This window comes from Pelodiscus sinensis, chromosome 1 (assembly GCF_052426305.1).
Source record: "Pelodiscus sinensis isolate ZL-2025 chromosome 1, ASM5242630v1, whole genome shotgun sequence".
NCBI classification, from domain to species: Eukaryota; Metazoa; Chordata; order Testudines; family Trionychidae; genus Pelodiscus; species Pelodiscus sinensis.
The window spans coordinates 242,703,643-242,727,793 of NC_143052.1; the positions used below are offsets into that span (position 1 = coordinate 242,703,643).

Here is a 24,151-nt window from a genome sequence, read left to right on the forward strand (position 1 = left end):
ACCAGAAAAAATAAATCAGAGTATTTTCCTTGCTGTTGGGTTACTATAACAAAAACAGTAGACACAGGATTTCTTCTGTGCTTTGCACTGCATCAACAGGCTAATTAGCAGTTTCAACAGATACCAATTAATGTTCAAAGAATATTGCTAACACTAACTAGATTGCACCTGATCCCCTCTCTCATATTTGTAAACAGTAATATGCACAGGGGAACACCACTGACACTATATTTAATGGCTATGCCTAGAGTGGTAGAATCAGAAAGATCATGAAATGGGGCAGGTTTATGTCTTCACTTACGTATTCAAATAATTTCTATTTTCAGCTGCACACAAAACTGTTACTTCTCCATAACTTTGCATTTTGTAAGTTGACCTTGAATCTTCTTTTGAGAATTTTATAACTATTCACACATTTCCCCTGTTCCCTGAAATAAAATTGTTTTCTTCTTTGGGCTCATGATGTGTTTCAAATAGCATATTAATTTAGTCTTTCATCTTTTTACATGTGCACACATCTTATCTTTGCTGAACATCTTGAAATCCCTGATGTCCTTTTCATCAACACTGATGAGTTAATTTCTTATAACCTTGTTTTAGCCACAAATCTATAAGAGTTCACACGTAGCACCAAATGTCTCTCCACCACAAGTACAAGAGGTTCTGGGAAGCGGCACCAGTGAAGTTATGGTGCAGAAGAGGATGCAAGATATGCACGAGCTATACATACCTTGTATGCTCTCCAGCTCCCAGCACACAAGTGAGGGGGTGGGCTGAAGGATCCACTGCTCTATGGATAAGTCCATCTTTTTTCCACTCCTCTTGCCAGGAGGAACGTTGGAGTTGTAGTTGCTTCTGTACACACACACAGAACAGCAAGCACAGTTTTGCAATCACTCTGGGGGTAAAACCAAAGATGACTGCAGAGATACCCTATGTGTGTGTAAGCAGAAGGACTGTGCACTGGATAAAGACATTTGTACCTAATACAACAAAAATGTTAAAGATGCCATCTGTCCCTCAGCAGTGGCACATTCAAAATGAGATCAGGAATCCAATGAAGGAGAAAGCACAACACAAGGCCAGTGTTTTTTTTTAAATAAACAAGCTCAAGCTGTTAATTATCTCACAGCACACAAGTGATCTTTGATCTTGCTGAAAAACAACATACCAACAAAAAAAATCTCAAGTGGAATTACATTGTCCTACATGTTGGTTCCATTATGTATGAAATTCTGCATAAAGTGATGCCTAATTGTATTTTTACTTGTTTCAGGTATCTGAAGAGAGGTTGCCAACTATGAAACCTGAACATTATCTTGTAATAAATAAATTTGATCGTTCTAAGGATGATTAGACTGTATATTTTGTGTTTGCTTTTTTAAATAAACTCACAAGATGAGAAACCTAGAAATATTTACATTTATTGAAATACTTAAAGGTAAAGGCTGTCAAGCCTAACATTTTTCTTTCTTTGGAAGTTGTCCCACATTATAGATCTGAACTTCCCAGTTCTAGCATTGTATTTGATTAAAAAAAAGTTGGCCCTGTGTGCTAATACTATGATAGGAGATGACACATGGGTAGCAGCCTGTACTGCTCACAAAGATAATGAAATGGGCTGAGGGCAATTATCTTATAGGTAAAGCTTTAACTACTTTCTCTGACCCTCACCATTCCCACCCCAAACAGCACTATGCAGAAAAAGATGGTACAGAAAGCAAATTTTGACACAAACAGCAGGGCAGAAGGGCATTAGAGTGTTCTGAAGTAAATAGATTCCAGTTATAAGCATTTAATACATATGCACAGTGCCTCTTCCACAAGTTTTGTTGTTAAATTCATAAGACCTGGTAAGATACAACTTCTCTCTTCATGCTGTTCTGTCACAACTGAGATCAGTGAGGGAACACAATCTGGCACATCCTTCACTTAAGAGGAGGCAAAATATGCTTCATGAGGGCACCTTTGCAAGTCCTTTGCCAATTACAGGCAGTCCCCGGCTTACGTACAAGATAGGGACTGTAGGTTTGTTCTTAAGTTGAATCTGTATGTAAGTCGGAACTGGCATCCAGATTCAGCCGCTACTGAAACTGATCAGTTTCAACAGCGGCTGAATCTGGACACCAGTTCCGACTTACATACAGATTCAACTTAAGAACCCCAGGCGCCCCCAAGTAAGCTGCTGCTGAAACGGATCAGCAGCTGATTCCAGGAAGCCAGGGGCAGAGCAACTCTGCCTCGGGCTTCCTGTAGTCAGCCGCTGGTCAGTTTCAGCAGCCGCTGACTTGGGGACGCCTGGGGCAGAGCAGCTGGGGTGCTGCTGGGTTGGTCCAGTAGCACGGCCGCTCCTCGGCGTTACTGGACCAATCCACCAGCACCCCAGCTGCTCTGCCCCAGGCGTCCTGATTCAGCCACTGCTGAACCTGATCAGCAGCGGCTGAATCAGGACTCCTGGGGCAGAGCAGCTCGGGTGACACCGGGTTGGTCCAGTAGCGCCAAGGAGCGGTGCTGCGGGACCAACCGGCAGCGCCCCACCTGCTCTACCACAGGCCCCGGGCTTTGCTCCACGTCTCCCTGGTCTGCTGGGGGGGGGCACTAGCTGCATCCCCCCCCCCCCCCCAGCAGACCAGGGAGACACGGAGCAAAGCGGCGGAGGACCCGGGGCCGGACTTGCAGCGCTTCCAGATCAGCTGGAAGCGCTGCGGGTCCGGTCCCGGGTCCTCCGCCGCTTTGCTCCGTGTCTCCCTGGTCTGCTGGCTCCTCCAGCAGACCAGGGAGACGGGGAGCAGCTTTTCTCGCCCCGGAGGAGGCGGGCGGCGGGACCAGGCATCCCGCTGCTCCAGTCCTCCGGGGCGAGAAAATCCCTGTTCGTAACTGCGGATCCGACATAAGTCGGATCCACGTAACTCGGGGACTGCCTGTATTCCAAAAAGGACCAAACTTGTTGAGTTTCAATGACAATGCAAAGCCCATCCTTATATAAGAGGGTTTCAGGGAAGGGATATTGCTTGAGGGTAATAATTATTAAGGGATGGAATATGTTTGCTGTAAGGGTTGGTTATAGTATAGATTGCTGTTGGAGCTGTACTTTTAAATAATTAGCAGGGACTAGAGTCTGGGATAGGTTTGTATAAATCTACACAAATAAAGTGTGCAATGGAGGATGACTGCTTTGTGGCTACGTACGTAACGGAGTTAGTTTCTTTGTCTCAGTCAGCGCCACTCAGGCCAGGACTCACAACTAATGGCTGGGAGTATTAAAAGGGATACTTCTGCAGCTCCAACTGCTTTTTTCAGGAAAAAAAAAAAAAAACATTCATTTTGGCTAGTGGTAGGACAATATACACTGACCTAGGAGCCAAGGGAGTCTGAGTTTCACTATCTGTCCTAATTCTTTTCTGTATTTAGTAATTCTCTGTTTTTCTTGTTTTATCTGGCATGTAGTTAGGTACAACAGTTTTAAAGTATATGTTCAGGAAGTCACCACATTTTTGTAGTATTACATTGACTACAAATGTATATTAGCTTAATTTTATTTTCACAGTAGTATTATTTCTCTCATCTTATAAAGATGGTATGTCATAAATGTCTTTGAGAGAGCTTTAAGAAAGGCTAAGAAAATCCCTGAACTGTTAGAAGGCAAAAGGATGTGTCTTAGATCATCATTATAGTGCAGCATTGTGTTTTCCATAGTACAACAACTACAGGGAATGCAAGACCGACAAATCACATGAGGGGCTATGTAAAACTTTGAAGAAAGAATGAGATTTTCATAATATAATGAACACAGGTAATTCATGTAGAACTGTTCATTTTAAAATCAATAACCATCCAAGTGGGTCTCTAACTGGATTTTTACGCAAATTAACATATGTAATTAAACAAAAATGTGTGAAACAAACTGGGAAGGAAGGAGTTGTCAGTGTGAGGTCTGCTTGTTTCTTAGAGAAGAACGAATTCTAAACTGCCTGATCAGATTTTTTTTTCCAGCCTGTTTACCAGTTAGTTAATGATCACAGTCACTTCTTATAAACCACAAGTAGTGACAGGTATTCAAGATCTCAAGAGTGACAGACTAAGCTTTTGGAATTGTAACAGCAGAAAAATGAAAAAAACTCTAACAGTTGGTAATCAATAGCCATCTTTCTCGCGTTCAAAACCTGGCACAAATGTGATATGATAATGCAGTTACCATGGTTACAATTCGTAGGAAGTGAACCACTCATTCTATCCTTAGTGGAATATTTCTCAGCATGTGCTATGTTTTGTTGTTGTTTTAATTCAGTAAGCAAACATGACACTGAAGCTCATTGAAATGGGTGACATGCTTTTGGATACATAAAGAGACCTACTGATTTCCCTTAGTTGCGTGTTTGTATGTGTGTGTGTATATTATATTTTTTCTTGTACCCAATGGTAACTTTTTTTGCTTTTGGATTTTTGACTCTCTAAAGAGAAATTTCTTCTGAGATTTACTGAAGCAAGTTTAAGCGATGTCTAATTACAACTATGCTAGGGTATTTCCAGAACCCAGATGCACAGTGCACTTGGATTTGCTGTACAGGCAGTCCCCGAGTTACGCGGATCCGACTTATGTCGGATCTGTACTTACGAACGGGGCTTTTCTCGCCCCGGAGGACGCGGGCGGCGGGACCACCCAGACGCGCCGAGGTCCCGCCACCCGCGCCGAGGTCCCGCCACCCGCGTCCTCCGGGGCGAGAAAAGCTGCTCAGAGTCTACCTGGTCTGCTGGGGGAGGGGACCCCCAGCAGACCAGGGAGACGCGGAGCAAAGCCACGGAGGACGCAGGCGGCAGGACCGCCCAGACGCGCCGCTGTCCTGCCGCCCGGGTGTTCCGCGGCTTTGCTCCGCATCTCCCTGGTCTGCTGGGGGGAGGGGGGGGGCAAAGCCGCGGAGGACCCGGGCGGGACCGCGGGGCATCTGGGTGCTCCCACCGCCCGGGTCCTCTGTGGCTTTGCTCCGCGTCTCCCTGGTCTGCTAGGGGGCCCCCCCCCAGCAGACCAGGGAGACGCGGAGCAAAGCCACAGAGAACCCGGACGGCGGCACCGCGGCGCGTCTCAGTCCCGCCGCCCACGTCTCCATGGTCTGCTGGGGGAGGGGGCACAGCTAGTGCGCCCTCCCCCAGCAGACCAGGCTTTTCTCATGGACACCTATGGTAGAGCAGCTGGGGCGCTGCCGGTTGGTCCCGCAGCGCCGCTCCTCGGCTCTACTGGACCAACCTGACAGCACCCCAGATGCTCTGCCCCAGGAGTCCTGATTCAGCCGCTGCTGGTCAGTTTCAGCAGCGGCTGAATCAGGACGCCTGGGGTAGAGCACCTGGGGTGCTGCGGGGTTGTCCCCGCAGCGCTGAGGTGCGGCGCTGCGGAGACCTACCCAGCAGCGCCCCAGCTGCTCTGTCCCAGGTGTCCAGATTCAGCTGCTGTTGAAACTGATCAGCAGCTGATTCCAGGAAGCCTGGGGCAGAGAAACTCTGCCTCGGGCTTCCTGTAGTCAGCCGCTGGTCAGTTTCAGCAGCGTCTGAATCTGGACGCCAGTTCCGACTTAAGTACAAACCTACAGTCCCTATCTTGTACATAACCCGGGGACTGCCTGTACTATAGCTCTTACACAATGGCCAGCCAAAGGAAGTTGAAAGACACCAATGAACTACACACAATGAATATACACACACACACAGGAGATGGCTTTCTTTGACATGACCTCATTACACATGAATACTGGAATGCAAGAAGTCTTGCAGACGAGATGGGGACAGTAAAGAAAGGGTACAAAAATGAATCCTTACCCCCCCCCCAAAAAATATAACGTATCCTACGTCTAAAGAGAACACTTTACTATAAAGCCCATTATGTGAGTCATGCCTACAAACAAATGGTATGGGAACCGGAACCCCCATGCCCAAGAGTTCCATAAACTAAAAGGATCCATCCCAATGAACATCTTTGCCCCCCCCGACCTCCCCTCCATAACAGCCCATATAAGGTAGTTCCACTTCTGTAGAGTCCAGACTGATTTTCCCAATGTTTTAAGTGGTGTGTCCCTTTTGCAAGTATATCAGCCATCCCTGCTGTTCTGTAATCATCATTACAAGCTGGAATGGCCAACAGCGCTCCTCTTCCTTGTGCAATCAGAAAGCCCAAATCAGATGTGGCCGTATCAGCTGTGTCTGCTCCCATTTGTAACAACTGGGATCCTACGTTTGCTATCAGCATTACTGCAATAAATGCCTCAGCTCTATACCCATCAATAGTACAGGAGAGCACAAAACTATTGTCCTGCCTCCATTAGAAACTCTGATCAGATTTCCTGATACAGTAAAACTCCATTAGTCCGGCATCCAATGCTCCGGGACTCCTGATGGTCCGGCACGATCAGGAACCCGGAAGTGCTGGGGCAGCCTGACAGGCTTCCCCCATTCAGCTGCTGCTGAAACTGACCAGCAGCAGAATCGGGGAAGCCAGGAGCAGAGCAGCTGGGGTGCTGCCGGGTAGGTCTCGTAGCGCTGCCCCTCAGGGCTGTGGGACCAACCCGGCAGCACCCCAGCTGCTCTTGGGGATGCCTGGGGCAGAGCAGCTAAAGTGCTGCCGGGTTGATCCCGCAGCGCCAAAGGACGGTGCTGCGGGACCACCCCGGCAGGACCCCAGCTGCTCTTCCCCAGGGGTCCCCGATTCAGCCGCTGCTGAAACAGATCAGCGGCTAATTCCAGGAAGCCTGGGGCAGAGCAGCTCTGCCTCGGGCTTCCTGGAATCAGCCGCTGATCTGTTTCAGCAGCGGCTGACTTGGGGACCCCTGGGGCAGAGCAGCTGGGGTGCTGCCGGGTTGGTCCTGCAGCGCTGAGGGGCAGCGCTACGGGACCAACCCGGCAGCACCCCAGCTGCTTTGCCACAGGCGTCGGGATTCAGCCGCTGCTGAAACTGACACTGCTGGTCAGTTTCAGCAGCCGGCTGAATCCGGACGCCTGGGGCAGAGCAGCTGGGGTGCTGCGGGGTTGGTGCCATAGCGCTGCCCCTCGGCGCTGCGGGACCAACCCCGCAGCACCCCAGCTGCTCTATTGCAGGCATCCCCGATTCAGCTGCTGCTGAAACTGACCAGCAGCGGCTGAATCAGGGACGCCTGGGGCAAAGCCAGACTATCGTAAGGGGGGCTATGAGGGGTCTGGGGTGGCATCCCCTCCCACCCCACTCCAGACCTCTCATAGCCCCCCCTTCTGATAGTCCGGCATAGTTGATAATCCGGCACCCCTTGGGTCCTACAGGTGCCGGATTATCGGAAGTTTACTGTACATCCTGAGAGATGGATCCAAGCAGAGAAGGGTTATAGGACAGCTGCAGATGCTGCAATTCCCACAACAGATACCCAATAATTGTAAGAGAGTGTGCACATGCACACATGCTGTATGAACTTACAGTATAGAGAAACCACATCAAACAAAAACCATGCTGGGAAAGATTTTGTGGCTAATACACAATCCGAGAATAATCAGAGAATGCAGATTTAATGACAGTGGATCTGCAAAATTCAGATCTAGACAAAAGCTTTTCCAAAATTGGGGTACTGGATAAACCTCCCAGGTCCACCACACTTGGGACACAACAGGTTATGAACCAGCAAATCTGATGGACTAGCGGAGATCAATGCCAGTCTCTGCTGCCGCCTACTGCGAGGCTCCACATCGGTGGCAACAGAGGAGCAGCATTGATGGGGGATGTTCCGGAGAATCACAGAATACTAGAACTGAAAATCATCTCAAGAGGTCATCAAGTCCTCCCGGTAGGATCAAGCACCATCTAGATCATCCCTGATAGATGTCTATCCAACCTGCTCTTAAATATCTCCAGTGATGGGGGTTCCACAACCTCCCTAGGCAACTTATTCCAGTGTTCAACCACCCTGATGGTTAGGAAATCTTTCCTAATGTCCAACCTAAACCTCCCTTGCTGCAATTTAAGCCCATTGCTTCTTGTCCTATTTTTCTCTCCTCCTTGCAACACCCTTTTAGATGCCTGAAAACTGCTATAATGTCCCCTCTCAGACTTCTCTTTTCTAAACTAAACAAATTCAATTCTTTGAGTCTTATGTCATAGCTCATGTTTTCTAGACGTTGAATCATTTTTTGTTGCTCTTCTCTGAACCTTGTCCAATTTCTCCACATCTTTCTTCAAATGTGGGACCCAGAACTGGACACAATATTCCAGCTCAGCGCAGAGTAGAGCAGAAAAATGATTACTTATGTCTTGCTCACAACAGTTCTGTTAATGCATCCCAGAATCATGTTTGCTTTTTTTGCAACAGTGTCATACTGTTGACTCACATTTAGCTTGTGGTCAACTATGACCCCTCAATCCCTTTCAGCAGTATTCCTTCCTAGACAATCACTTCCCATTCTGTATGTGCAAAACTCATTGTTCGTTCCTAAGTGGAGTACTTTGCACTCGTCCTTATTAAACTTCATCCTTTTTACCTCAGACCATTTCTCCACTTTGTCCTGATCGTTTTGAATTATGACCCTACCTCTGGCTCCTGTCATCTACACGATTAATGAATTACATGCTTCTTAACATCCCTAATGGTTCTATCAGCCAGTGAAAGTGTACCTTTCTTTAGTAAATAAAGTAAAAATAGAAAACATTGAAATTGATTATTTCAATTGAGGCCTTCTACCTGGTGATTTCAATCCCTGGAATTCAAAGAACCAACTCTGCCACTTTCTGCTGACTCTAGAACAGTATACACTCTATGAAAAATCACTGTGATTCTCCAATAAGGAGGTTTGCAGCCAGTGGATTTGTATAATGGACAACCCACTGGTCACACCCACTTTCCCATTCAACTGCCCTAGAAGAAGTCGCCATTACACCCCAAAATTATAGAAGATGGAGTCCAGGTGTGCAGTCTGCCTCACATATGCAGCAGTTCCACTAAGGTCCAGCTGAATTCAGGACATCCAGAGAGAAGGATGAGAGGAAGGGCCCTTAGCTATTTGGATGTTTAATTTTCTCCCTGAATAATTTAATAAAATTATATCTGTTTACTTTAAATTCTCTATTTCTCATTCCATTCACATCAATCTACATACTTTAGATAAAAGTAACATATACACTGTGGAAACAACAAAATATTTATCATCTAGACACTAAACAGAGAAATTTCTAAGTATGGCAGCCAACCTCCTTTAAAAAAACAAACATTTGTATTAGCTCATTATACACTAGCAAGAATGGGAACATGCATTTAAGATGGTACATATATTAAATAGCCAGCTGCAACACTACTAGTCTATAAAATATACTTCTGATTCACAGTAAAGGGATTCTACAATTCTTTTGGAAGAATTTTCTATTGTAGTCAAATAAAATTATATTAATTATCTCATTAGAACATAATTGAGTGAGTCACTGGTGCTCGGTATTATCAAATACAAGCAGTTGATTAGGTTATCAAAGACAAATGGAGTAAATTCTAAGTTCATTTGTAATGGATGGATAAAGCTATAAAATATTTAACAGACCCAAATTCCCCCCTTTTTGCTCTCAAATTTAACAACTCCTTTCAGCTCATTTAAACATCCAATTGTGTCTTCTGCTCTCAGTTTTCTGGAAAAAAGATTTAGAAAATAATAGGCAATTGTTGAACTTCTATACAAAGTCAAAGAATCTCTACAAATGATGTAGAGAAATGCTAGGAACAGACTTCCTTCCTCAATAAGCAGACCCTTACAAATACCTTTAACAATGCTTTATTAAGTTAGTTTTTTTTTTTAAATCATGAAGTTCAACAAGCTTTTTCTCATGTACAATTAAGCTAAAAATAAAGTTAAGAATCAGGAACAGAATTAAAACAGTTTTCAAAATAAGAGTTCTTAACACAAAATAATTCAGGGGTAGAACAAGATATCCCTTCATAACGTGAACTTTACTTAAAAAATAGCTTTTAAAAAAGTTTACTCCTAAGTGTCTGTTCATCTTTCAGAATATATACTGTTGCAATCTCCACACAAAGACTCTTCTGTGAAGAATCCTCTGGCTATCCAGGACCCTTAACCTCCCCTTCCATTAAAGGATCATCTGAACAAGTTCCCCTTTCTATTCTCAAGTGAGCCCCTATGTAGTAGAGTGCATCGGAGTAGCATTTATTCTTAGAAACTCAATGACAAAAATCTGTTAAACCTGTAAAGATACAAAACCCCTTTAATTCATGCCTTGCTGTTAAACGTCCTCATGTCTGATGTCCATGATGCTAGCTCTTAGCTATTCCCTGGCCCTCATAAACAATTGAGGCTTTTCATAAATGCTCAGGACAGAAGGAGCTATTATGATCTTCTAGTCTGACCTCCTGCATAAACACAGGTCATAGAATTTTAGCCAGCAATTCCTATATTAAACCCATAACTTCTGGTTCAACTGAAGTGTATATTTTAGTATAGTGTTGACAGTATCATCTGTGCCATCTTACTTTTATTTTAAAAAAAATTAAGGGCACAAATCAGTATAAATATCCAGAGTTTCTATCTGACAAACACTAACATTGACACTGTTAGAAATGGCATGAAACTGGTTTTCAATTATTAATATTTTAATAAAGATAAGAGCACCGCTGTACTACTGCCCAACTAAGAATTAACATATAAAAGATGTGAATTACTGTGGCATGTATTGAACTTGCCGCAGGATTCAGCAATTCAAAGGGATTTGGGGTTCGCAGATGCTGCCACTGCTACTGCAGCGGCCGGAGCCCCAGGTCCTTCAAAATCACCTCTGGAGTGCCACGCTGCACACTCCAGGGCTAGGGGAGGGAGGTGCTGTGCTCTGGGAATGGTGAGGGGTGCCTAGGGACTAGCATGTTGTACTCCAGGTGGCGCTCAGTACTGTGGCCTGGTCTAGTCCCTTCCAACTCAGTCCTTACCCCTTCCAGGAACATGAAGCCACCCCCTCCTCACCCACCCACACTTTGCCCAGGGGCCTGGCCCATGGAGACTGTGGGTGCCCCTGTGGACCTTTGATCTGATCCAGTATGGCTGTTCTTATGTTCTGTTCACTGTAGTAGGAGACAGGGGCTGCCCCATGAGAACTGGTGGGACCAGGAATATCCATAAGTCCCAGGCTACAATGTTCCTTCTAATCTTTCCCATGTGTGGATTTTTTCAGTCAATGTGTGGAATATTTTTTATCTGCATAGGCATATGTGAATTTGCATCACCAGTAGAAACAAAGTGGGTGCTAATCGGCGGGGCGGTATCTGAATCTCTCCTGAGTGGCTGTACAAGTGCTCAGCTTATAGGGAACACTGCTAGGCTATTACCAAGGCCTTCAGTGTTGATGGTGCCATCAGTCTGCTGGTGTCGTCAAAGTCCTGTTGACAGAGTCCTGCACCAGACTTCATGTTCTGGAAGAGTGGACAGTACAACTGTGGGATGAGGAGTGGAGAAGGGCCCAGTGCAGGTTTCACTTCGCTCCCTTCCTGATGTTTCACCTTCTTCTGCACCAGCGAGCACCCTCTGTCTGAGGAAGAAGTGCAAAAAACCAGCGCCCAACACCAGAGAAAGGGAATGGTGCCAGGAAGCGCACTTTGTAGTGATGTTGACGTCCCCTTTCTTCATGTGCAGTCAAAAGCACTAACAAATCTGACACTGGTCTCTCACATGAGTTTCTCCCCAAAACTTCAGACAACTGGTCTGTGGGTCACTCATGGGCTTACAGGAAACACAAGCTTTCAAGGCTTAGGTCCAGGCCATGCCTAGCCCCAGGGGCAGAGACTCTCAGCAAGAGGGAGAAGAATCTCTATTTACATTAACATTACAAACTATGAAAACAGAGTCAAACTACTGAGAAGCCTTGCAGAAGAGCAGGGATTGTCTAGCAACCAGGGAGCTAACAACCCCCACGAGCTCCTGGGCAAAGTGGTGGTGGGGGCTGGCTCTATACTCCAGAAAAGCAGAAGAGATGAGGCCAGGCAGCCAGCTCTCAGCGACACCCAAAGCCCGGTGCCGGGGGCACACCACACCATCCCTCAGATCTGCCCAGTGGCAATATAAAGGGCTTGGGGGCTCTGGCCACTGCTCCAGTGTCAGGTGGGAGCTCCAGGCCCCTCTGAATCACTGGGCCCCAGGGCAATTATCTCCTCTCTCACCATTGCCCCACAGTGGTGGACCTGCCAACAACCATCATGGGTGATAAAAAGAAACAGAGGATGTATGGTCAGTGGTGCCCCTTTTACCAGAGCATCAACGGGTACTAGAGACAGTCTGACTGATACCACTGAAGTAATCTCTGGCAATGTTGCCAACACTGCACACACACCTACCATGGAATGGATATGAATGTGCACTCGAAGAACCACCATAAATTTACAAATTCTCTCTGAGACACAATTCTGAAAAAAATGGATTAAAACATTTTGTTTTCCATTTATTTCTGTTTCATTCCAGATCATTTCAATGTTGTCACAACTTTTCACTTCCTTTTTCTTCCAAAATGAAATTCTGGTGAAACTGAACCAAATGCACAAAAATGTTTTTTTTTTTTAAACTGAATTTTTTTTATAGTAGGAGTAAACAGAGTTCTCTTAACCAGCTCAATTACGCCCACACAAACAAAAAACTGCCCTGACTGCCTTTTTCGAGACCCTGGGGAAAATGCGCAATTAGTTCATGCCCCTCCCTCTCATTAACACAGACTTTATCTGCTTAAAATCCCCTACTGTGATTTCTCACAAATTCAGACTTTTAAAGAATATTAATGTACTTCTTTTAAAGAAGATCAAGTGCAAAGGTTTCAAAAACTTGTCATCTGGTGCATAACTGAATGGTGTGTGGCAACAATACTATACTCTGAACAGCACTTAAAGACATTTTACGGACTATTATTTACAGAAAACAGATGGAAAAAGGTTATCCCTTAGATGAGCTAATCCATATCTTATCATGCAGGACTGTTCCCTATTGTAAATACACACAATATGGTATATGAATTAGATATTAAAGTTACTGATTGATCAGACACTAATTTTATCTAACGATGTCAAAATGCTTTGCAAAAATGAATTAAGACTCAGTATCTCCACAAAATAGATACTACTACACTTAAGTCATAGATGGATCTAAGGCGTTAAGAAAATGAACTAACTATATCATGGGTAGACAATATACGACCTGCAGGCTGGATCCAGCCTACTAACCCTTTGGATTCAGCCCACCAAGACCCTCAAGCAGCCTCCTTGCTTGCTATAGCTCTAGGCCGCTCAAAGGTAGCTGCTGGGGCCATATGCCTCTAGGTGCCATGCACCCCGGGCTCGGGGGCGGGAGGGGAAGAAAGAGACTTCAGAAACTGGCCAATGGGAGCTACTTGTGCTGTATTTGCAGTGCAGAGAGCACACAAAAATCTCCCCCACCCGGCGCACGGTGAAGAGACACACGTGGCTCCAGCAGCCAGCCACTTTGAGTGGCCTGGGGCTGCAGCAGGCAGGGAACCTGCCTGAAGGTCCTGCTGGGCTGATGACTGGGAGCTGCCTAGGTAAGTGCCTCTCAGCCAGGGCCTACCTCTGGCATCCCAACTCTCTGCCCCAAATCACCCACGACCCAAACCTACTGTAACCCCCTCCCCCAGTCACAACTCTCCCCCAGACCCTGTGTCCCCTTCTACATTCTCCCCCAGGCCAAATCTTCTCCTGCACCCATACCTCTTCCCCACCCATCCACCCTCTGCTGCACCACATCGTAACGCAAACCCTCTGCACCCTCTTCTGCACTCCTCCCACAGGTCAGAATCCTCTCCTGCAGCTAGGGTTGCCAGGTGTCTGGTTTTCTATCGGACAGTCCGGTATTTGCACCCTCTGTCCGGTAGAAAAATTCAGAAGATACCAGACATGTGCAATATCCGGTATTTTCTGAATTTCCAGCTGGAAGCCTGGAGGGGACAGGGGAGCAACTGGGAGGCGGCACCACAATTGGCACTGGGAGCCCTGTGGTCACATGCTAAAGCCAGGTGGGGCGGGGCGGGGGCAGTGGCAGGGACTCCCAGCCACTCCCCCTGCCTAGCTTCTGCACACAACCAGAGGCTCCCAGCGCCAATCGTGGACCCACCTCCCAGCTGGGAGCCTCTGCCTGCATGAAGAAGCTGGGTTGGGGGAGCAGCTCCCAGTCACTCCCCCCTTCCAGCTTCTACTAGCAACTAGAGGGAGTGCCTGCCGGGGGCACGGCCTGTTGGACCCCGTCTGCAGCCAGGGGCTGCATTTCCCCTCCCCTCCGCCAGCTCTGTTTCCCGCCCCCCTTCCTCCGGCACCCCCTCTTCCCTCCAGCCCCCCAATCCTTCCCCATCTTTGCTTCCTGCTCCCTTCCTCCGGTCCCCCTCCTCTTGTCCAGCCCCTCTGGCCCCCAATCACCCCCCCAGCTCTGCTTCCCGCCCCCCCACTTCCTCCCAGCCAGCCCCACCACGTCTCCCCCACCCACGATCAAGTGTGTCCGGTATTTTTGGGGGGAGGGGTCTACCTGATAATCCTACCTGCAGCCATACTCTTTCCCAAACCTTGCACTCTCTGCCCCAGGTTACAACCCCCTCCTTCACTCAAACTCCATCTCAGACCCTACACCCCCCTCTTGCAACCCAATCCCCTACCCCAAGCTCCTTGCTGCACCCAAGCTGCACCCCTATCATAGAAAAGTGCAGCCCTTGAGCACTTACCAAAACCTTGGAGTGGCCCTCCCATTGCCCTCATCTACATTGATTTTTCCCTGAATTGTACACCTTTTGGCATAATAGTCTTTCATGTGCTCTCAGGCCCAGTTATCAAGATCAAATTCAGTAAAGACAAGTGCAAAAGTACCACATGCCTTAACGAAAAAAAAAAAAAAATCAAATCTCCAACTACAAAATGGGGAACAACTTCAAGCAGTAGTACAGCAGAAAATGATTTGGTGGGAGCGAAAAGTAGGAAAAGGGTTATAGTGGATCACAAATTGAATATGAGTTAATGCAATGCAGTTGATAAATAAGGGTAATATAATTCTAGGGTGTATTAACAGGAGTGTTGTACATAATATAGAGGAGGTAACTGTCCCACTCTGACTCTTGTGGGGCCCTCTGCTGGATAGTGTGTCTAGTTTTAGGGTCCACCTTTTAGGAAAGAGATGGACAATATGAAGAGAGAACAGTAGAAAGCAACAGAAATGCTTTAAGGTTTATGAAACCTGACCTATGAGGAAACGTCAAAAAAATGAATAGTTTTGAGAAAAGACAACTGAGGGAGGATTTGACAACCATCTGCAAGTATATTAAAGGTTCTAATAAAAAGGATGGTGGCTCAATTATCTCCATGTCCACTAAAACTAGAACAAGTAGTAATGGGTTTAATCTTCAGCAAACCCGTCTCCACTTACTGGAGGATTGATGCTCCAGTGATCAATCTTCTGGGGCTCAATTTTGTGGGTCTAGTAAAGCATCGCTAAAATCAAATGCTGAGGGTGTCCACATTGACTGTGGTACTCCTTGCTGTCATGAGTAAGGGAAGTCAACAGGAGAGTATTTTCCCTTGACTTCTTGCTGCGGAGCTGCTCCAGAAAAATCAGTGCAAGGCATGTGGGCTCTAGCAGCACAATTCTGGAGTTGTGTATCTTGCATCCATTTTCTCTGCCAACACAGACCTGGCCTTAAGGTTCAATATAAGAAAAAAAAACTTTCTAATGATAAAGATAGTTAAGTACTAGAACTTGTTTTCAAGGGAGGTTGGGAAATCCCCATCACTGGAAGTTAATATCCGTACATTAGACAAACACCAGTCAGAAATAGGCAATAATTTTTGATGGGGGGGCCCACCCCAAGATTTTAGAAAGTGGTAAAGGGCCACACTCTTCCATGATATTAATGGAGGTGCTGTGGGGTTTAGGATGGAGCTTGGGATAAGGCACTGGGGTGCAGGAGGGCATATGGGGTCTGTGAGGGAGTTGTGATGTGGAACATGGGACTGGGGCTCAGGCAGGGAGTACAGGGGGTTTGGGTTGTGACCTAGGGCAGGGTCTGGGGTCAGAGGGGATATGGGTCTCCAAAGTCTGTGATGGGGGCAGAGGGTTGGGGGAAGGAAGGGGCTGAGGTGCCAGAGGCAGGCTCTGACTGGAAGACTTACCTAGGTGACTCCCAGCCAGCAGCCCAGCATATTTCTCAAGCAGTCTCCCTGCCTGCCCACCCCTGCACAGGCTGCAGAGGCCATGTGCATCTGTGAGTAAAGGCCTGTGGGGAGAGGTGAGTCATGTGCTGCCTGTTCTTGAAACAGGCAGCTCACACTGGCTAGAAACCAGCCAATGGGATTGTGCTGGGAACAGCACATGAAGCATGTCTCCCTCCCTCTGGCTCTCAGCTCTAAAACAAATTAGGCCTGGCAGCCACTTTTCTGAGTGGTGTGCAGGGTCAGGTGCGGCAAGAAGGGACTCTGCCTGAGGCTCCCCGCTGCATCTTTGGGCCGGATCTGGTGGCTTGGTGGGCTGCATCCGGCCTGTGGGCCGTATTTTGCCCAGCCTTGGTCTAGGTTCACTTGGCCCTGTCTCTGAGCAGGAGGCAGGACTACATTTTTATGACTATGGCTAACAAAGCAACATCACAGACTTTGGAGACTGAACACAATACAAGTTTCATCCCCATCACCCTGAAAGTTATCTAGATTTACAGGCAGGCCCCGGGTTACGTACAAGATAGGGAATGTAGGTTTGTTCTTAAGTTGAATCTGTATGTAAGTCGGAACTGGCGTCCAGATTCAGCCGCTGCTGAAACTGATCAGTTTCAACAGTGGCTGAATCTGGACGCCAGTTCCGACTTACATACAGATTTAACTTAAGAACCCCAGGCATCCCCAAATCAGCTGCTGCTGAAACTGATCAGCGGCTGATTCCCTGCAGACCAGGGGGAGGGGGAGCAGAGCAGAGCAAAGCCGCGGAGCACGCGGCCAGCTGACAGCCCAGACGCGTTGGGGCTGTCAGCTGGCCGCGTGTTCCACCGCTTTGCTCTGCTCTGCTCCCCGTCCCCCTGGTCTGCAGACCTGGGGGACGGGGAGCAGAGCAGAGCAAAGCCGTGGAGCACGCAGCCAGCTGACAGCCCAGAAGCATCTGGGCTGTCTGCTGCCCGCGTGTTCCGCCGCTTTGCTTCCTCTCCCTGGTCTGCTGGAGACCAGGGAGAGGAAGGGCCCCGTTCGTAACTGCGGATCCGACGTAAGTCGGATCCGCGTAACTCAGGGACTGCCTGTACTAATCGCCATCTTAAGGAAATTTCAGAAGTCATATAAGCACATCACTGCAAGTAGATTACAAGGTCCAGACTTTCAAAAAAGCACAGTTCATACTTACAACCCTAAATGAAGTGGCCAGATTTTCAGAAGTGTATTGTACCTCACAGTTCCTTTTATTCCTAACACCTAACTACTTCCAAGAAATGTGGCCCCATCTATTGGTATTACATTTTTTTGAAAATCTGGCCATAGAGGCTTATTTTTAACAGGAAGCTAATCTTGTCTAAGATGAATATTAAAAAACAGAATTCGAGAGTATACAAAATGATATAAAGTTAAACTGATTATTTACATTTACCTAACTAATTGTTAGCCAGTTAGAATAAATGGATGTGAGGTTTAAGTGTAAGACGCTTACTGTGATAAGGGATAATCCTCCAAAGAGATTATTGAAAAGTCATAAAGCTTATAGTGTATTCAAGATGACAAAGCTACTACATTACTTCCTCATGGATTCCTTTTAAATAGTTTTATTTTAATCCTACATCCTAGGATACTGCTTTATAACTCCAAAGATCAGGCCCAATAAATTCTCTTTTTAACTGCAATGCTATCTAAGCCAATGGTGCCATCAATAAAAATCACATTTGAAAAAAGGCAAATTCAAATTTCTTTAACACATTTTCACAACATAACTAATTATTTTAGAATAAAAATAAGTAAAACATAGTTTGGTTTTCAGATCCCTTCCTCTCCTCCCATTTTTGTTGTGTTACACCACTGTATTTTTACTAACAAAGGTGTACCTGCACGGTGGCCGGGAAGTTACTTTGTTACAATTTAAGAACCTTTTCAATGTATTAGAATAATTTTGTTTATGTCCACATGACTGGCACATATTTTGTAACAGAAACTAACATTTCCTTACCTAGGCCTGATTTGCAGAGAGTAGTTACACATTTTGTTTCGGCCAATGTGAAAATGTTTTAAGACAAAGCATATTGCAGCTTTGTGGAGAATTTATTCAGCACTTATTACAGACTAGCCAATTAGCCCATCATAAGACAGGATTTTCAGGTCTCCTCCCCCCCCCCCCCCGCTCCTCCTCCTGCCCCTCTCCCTCAGCTCTCCTCCCCCTCCTGCCTCTCACTCAGGAGCACGCAGAGCCCAAACTTGCTCCCACGCGGCAGCCCAGCTGAGCGGTGCAGAAGTTAGCCAAGCACCACTGCGGCAGGAGAAAGGGGGGCAGGGCGGTGATTTCACAGCCAGGGGGCAGGTCCTGGAGCCGCTGTCACGCCGTACGTCACCGCCCCGCCCCCCCTTCGCCTCCCGCGCTCAGCTGACTTCTGTGCCACTCAGCTGGGCTGCCGTGGGGGAGCAAGCGGCTGTTTGGGCTCCCCCGTGGCGGCCCGGCTGAGCAGCGCAGAAGTCAGCAGAGCACCATGGTGGGAGGTGAAGGATGTGACTCAGGCAACAGCGCCAATCAGAGGGAACAGCCAGCATTTCAGCGTTACATAGTCACAGACATTGGGCTACTCTATAGTAAAGATTAGAATGTTAATCAAGTGCTGATTCTACATTGCACAAAATCACGCTAAGCAATTTGAAAGGTGATATTTTATGCCATTTCCCCATTCAGTTTTATTTTTTAAAAATGTGACAAAAATGAACAGTGTAGCAATACTGGAAAATAATTCAGTTTCATAACTTACTAATGCTGTCAGAGACAGACCAAACTTTAACCCTGACTGAGGCAGGGAATAGTTTAGGCCACTGCCTAGGTATCCAGGTGATGTGTGGTCTTTATCACAATAGGTTTCATGGAAAGACTAATTGGGGCACAAAGAAAAACCTAATGGGGCCTGATGCAATAGTGAAAATATTAACAAACTCTTTAATTTTATTTTACTCCGCTTTATACAGCACTAAAAAGTAACTACCACAAAGAGCATGAAATGTTGAAACTTTTAACCTCCCCACCGTAGGTGAAGAACTTAGTAGTTTCTTTGGGCATTTCTTCATTATGGAGCTTAATCAGCACCAGTTTTAGCAGATCTGTTAAGTTGATGGCAGAGTGCTTGCCTGTCAATTTCTGTTCTCCACCTCCCCAGGAAGAAAAAGGTAAGTCAATGGGAGAACCTTGCCTTTTGACAGTGTGGGGTAGACACCATGGTAAATGAATCTTGCTACATTGACTTCAGTTCTGTTAATCACGTAATAAAGTTACATAGCTTAGATCAATTTACTGTGGTAGCACAGAGCTATCCTTTGTGGGAGCCTGCAGAACCATTTATTGATAATGCTTATTGTTCTCTCAACTCTCCACCCTGTGCTACTAAAAAAAGATGTCCCTCTTATTTCCCATTTCTAACAGGTCAAGAGAGGCTACTGTAACTCTTTCTCCTCCCATATTTTGAAATCCGTACCCACCATGCCACCTTGCTTTTATCATACCTTTGGATCCTCCTCCTTCAGGTGCTATATTTAATCCCCTGTAGCCCACCACAATTTGTAGACCCCTTGATCCCACTTAATCACTCTTTTGTCTTTCAAATACCTACTGAAGCCTGCCATCTCTAACTCTCACAAGAATAAAATACTAAAGCCACAATGCATAATATATAAAATCAAATGCCCGTGACTTGATTTTATGTGGAGACTGTCCTACGTTACCAGACCCTGCATCCTTAGCGGATGTTTTCATGTTGTGTTGTGTCTAATTTAGATTTCAATTTCCTTCCTGTCAAGTATGGCTCATCTACAAAGCACTACGGACATCTCTGGTATTGTGTGTGTGCGCGCACGCAAACACACACACACACACACACACACACACACACACACACACACACACTCACTCCCCATATTCAATAATAGTGCGTTCCTGAGGATGCCTTAACAATGATACGTCAATATTTCTGAGCGTGTACACCACACTACATGGGATTTTCAAAATGCTCAGGTTTTGCATAATTCTGCTCTCAGTGAGATAAAGGATGAAACTATCAGTATCTTCTGTGGTATCAGAGTTACCTCACAAGTGATTATGAAAATCCTACTAAGGATGTTAAGTAACAGTTAATTGATTAGTCGAATAATCGATGGAATTTCCATCAACTACTCAACTAGTCAATAGGCATTTCTACATTCTTCCTTCGAAATGTACACGAGCCCCCTCCCCCCCCGGGGCTCATGTACATTTAGAGGAGGAATGCGGAATTCTGCGTGCAGCCCCGGGGCCAGTGGGAGGTCCCGCTGACTCTGGGCTGCATGCAGGTGCCAGCTTTGAAATGCACAAGAATCCCCAGCGGCATTTCAGCAGAATCCGGGATTCTTCGGAAATGCCTTGCTGGAGCCCGGGATCAGCTGGGGGCGTTTGGAAATTGACAATAAAAAGGAAAACATTTGTGTGTGAAAACATTTACCAGCTCTAGTCCAAATGCCTCAACTCTCACCAGCATGTAGATCACGCCTGCTGTACAACCTTTTAAAAGCATGCTGTGAGCATCCTAAACACTGATAATGATAATTAACTCCAGCGGCTGGTGGGAGGGAGATGGACAGTTATGCCCCCCATGTCCTAAGTATCCCCTTTGAGGGGGGAGGGATGAAGAGCTAGCATTTCAAGGAGCTCTAGTCCTGGCACTTTCACATATCTTTTGTATATTTAGTTTTAGAACAATTATATTTTATTATTACTACTTCCTTGAATTCAGTCATTTGCTCCCTACCACTTCCTTCCTCTTCAGTCAAATGCATACACCAGTATGTGGACACATGCTGTATTAGCAGCATGCTAAGCAGTTGTAACCATGCCGGCAATGCTCGCATTCTCTAGCACTGATAGAAACAGGTCAGTCTAGTTTACAGTTTGCACAAAATGAAAAAAGCCAACCAACAGCAAGCAAAGAGTGAAGAGAAAATTAAGTTTTTAAAAAAATCCACTTTGTGCTGTGACAAATCAGTCATATTTTTTGAAAATGGATTTTATTCTGAGAACATCCATTTAATCACTACCTATCTTTAAAGTGATGCCCTGGTTTAAAACTAAGCTTTTTCAATTGGATATTTGTACATTCCACGATCAGATTCACAGCCTTCTGTTTCAGCAGTAATGCTATTAAAAATGTCAAGGTTTGTTCTCCAATACCTTTTTCCTTAATTAATACTCCAATATAAGTCAGCAGCACAGCGCGCTTTGGATTCATTATGCCAAGTGCACTGCTACACTAAAGGAAGAATCTAACTCCCTATCCCTCCAGCTTTGGATTGGGGGAAAGCTACCCAGAGCAGATCCGCGAAAGGGGACGGCATTCTCTTGTGTGTGACACACAGCCCTGTTCTGCACAAGCTGCCTGCCTGGCAACAGCTCACCCATGGCAGGAACTGGATAGGTCTGGGAATCTTCCTCTTATCACACTTGCACGAGGCTGCGAACAGTACATCTACATGAGCTCTGGGTTAGAAGAACATGATTTAGCAGACCCTGGGTTTGTAAATTTATGTCTTGAGTGTCTAAGCTTATTTGTAAGCCTAAGTTAGGAATTGTTGAACCCCAGGTTCCAACTTGGGGCTCCAGCATCTACATTGTATTATGCAGGTCTGGAACCAATCACCTAATAAAGGCCATGCTGGCTGCCCCAATACGCATTCCTGAGCACGATGGATGTCACATCCTCAACTAGCCACAGGTTTTGGACTACAGACATACCTGGTCACCAACAGAGGTTGATGTGGCACCAGACGAGTGCAAAGACCCTCTTTGTCCTGCTTTCTTCTCCACCTGCCTGTCCATATGGAGCAGCAGAGAGAAGGTGGTGGCACAATGGTAGCATCAGTGGCATCTGAGGGAGGAGCCAGGGGCCTGTTTTTTGAAATAGTTCAGCAGCAACACATGGCTTCCTCCGCATCAGGCTCTGTCCTCATTACTGCTACTCCCCATCAACCTCCTGCTGGCTCTTCACAAATCCTTGCTCGGACTTGGGGGTGTGCACGTGAAGCAACGAATAAAACCCTGCCTCCACTTACTCTGGAGAGACCCTGTAGGAGAACTCTAGTCTACAACACCCTCTCCACAGTGGTGTTTTCAGGACTGATATTTGTGGTTGAAGTCAATTTTGACTTCATGTGCAAATTAGCTAATTATGTAATTTGCATAATTTGTGACATCTGGCATTACATACAACTTAACAGTAAGGATTAAATGAATTCTGTTCTATGAACACAGAGCTCACATAAGTCCTCAAGAACAATTTTTCAGGACCTTTAAAAAAAGCACAGATGCCAGATGGAGTGTTTGTTTAATTCAGCTCTACTCGATCAGCACCTTCTAACAGCATGCATCAGGCATACACAAACAAATCAACCTAAACCCAGAGTAATCATTCTTGTTTCCAAATACCAGATTGGAGGGGGAGGATGTGGAAAAATTTGTTTCCCGTCCAATCAGTTCTAATGGACAGGATGGGATCTCACACGGATACAAGAAGTTAGAAATCTGCAAAGTGCACCAACAAAATTAATATAGAAGCTGGTAAACATTTCCACTTCCCTAATGTGAAAATAATGGTCTACTTCTTTGGGCTGTATTCCTTCACAGCCTTCTTAATTTCCTGTCATATCTCACACACAAAAATATCAGTCTGTCTTTAAAGATAGCTTCACCCATTACATTGGAACAATGCTTCCTTTTTTTGCCCACACAACAACAATCACCTTGCCTCCTATCTTGTCTGTTTTCAAAGCATCTCAAAGTCAACAGTTTTCAAGGAAACTGATTAAGAGAAAATGAGGTTACTGAAGCAGAGAAAGAGACAGGATTATCTTCTAGGTCAAAGTAAAATCAAGCACTGTATAATTTGGGGGAAAGGATGAGGAGAATCTAGAGGAAAAAGCTTAAGATAGGGCATTGCATTTAATTTAAGCTCTTAGGAATCATTATATATTCATGTAATTTTTTTTATTTAAAAATACTTACCTTCATTTTGTAAATTATTTGGTAAGGTTTGGCTGCCATGAAAATCAAATGACCATTTACAGCTGCATTTTCAGAAACCTTTCCTGCCTTTTCTAACAAGTTCAGGGTTCCTTTCTTTACCTTTAAACCCCTTGCACAATTTTACACCTGCCTATCTTTCCTTCATCACCCAAGCTGCACTAAGGATGTTAAATATCAGGTAACTGAATAGTCAAGTAATTGCACGAATTCTTACTGGTTACTTAACTATTCTGAAGTCCCTGGGGGTAGGGTTGGCAGCCAGTGCGATCCAGCCCCACTCCTGGGGAGCCACCTGCCATCTCATACTCCCCGCAGACAGAGGCTGCTTCATGGCAGCCTCCTCCCCCCTCCCCTGTTGGCAGAGAGCTTGGAACCCTCCACCCCACAGACATGGCTGCTGCCACCCCACACTGCTGCCTCTGATACAGAGGCAGTAGCATGGGGCAGCTGGTCTGCACGAGAAACTGGGTTTTAAACCTCACAAGCCAGCATGCGCCTGGCACCCCGCACTGCTGCCTCTGATTGCATTTGCACCAGATTGCATTCGCTCCAGCTTCTGTCTGCAGGGAGCTTGGACCCCCATGGAGAGGGGCTGCTGCTGGGGATTAGCATCTGCCCACAGTGAGCTTCACAGCAGCCTCCCCTACCTCTAACCCCTGCCCCTGCTACCCCCCTGCACTGCTGCCTCTGATAGGAGCCAGTACTGGGGGGGAGACTGTTTCCCCCTCCCTTTGCGGCTTCTGCTACAGAGGCAGCAGGGGTGGGGGATATGAGTAATCAACTAGATTACTAAAATCTAGATAAGCCTAGATTTATCAGTTAATTGTATAGCTGACTTCTTCACATCCCGAAGCCGCACACCTCAGCAAGCCATCATTTCCTTCTCCTATTTCTACTGCTCTTCTCTCATTGCAGACCTGTGTGT

The 24,151-nt window shown here is 46.1% G+C and overlaps 1 protein-coding gene across 12 annotated transcripts in view; it reads right to left on the minus strand.

The window, feature by feature from the left end:
- MCF2L (MCF.2 cell line derived transforming sequence like) overlaps nt 1-24,151 on the minus strand; it is a 249,952-nt gene that overhangs the window by 166,043 nt on the left and 59,758 nt on the right. Inside the window, exon 1 of one of the 12 annotated variants that reach the window (XM_075917480.2) lies at nt 731-929. The exons of the other annotated variants lie outside the window; for them this stretch is intronic. Coding sequence (XP_075773595.2) covers nt 731-806 — 76 coding nt within the window. The 5' untranslated portion in view covers nt 807-929. Of the gene's footprint in view, nt 1-730; nt 930-24,151 lie in introns of those variants that run through there. 12 annotated transcript variants of the gene reach the window in all.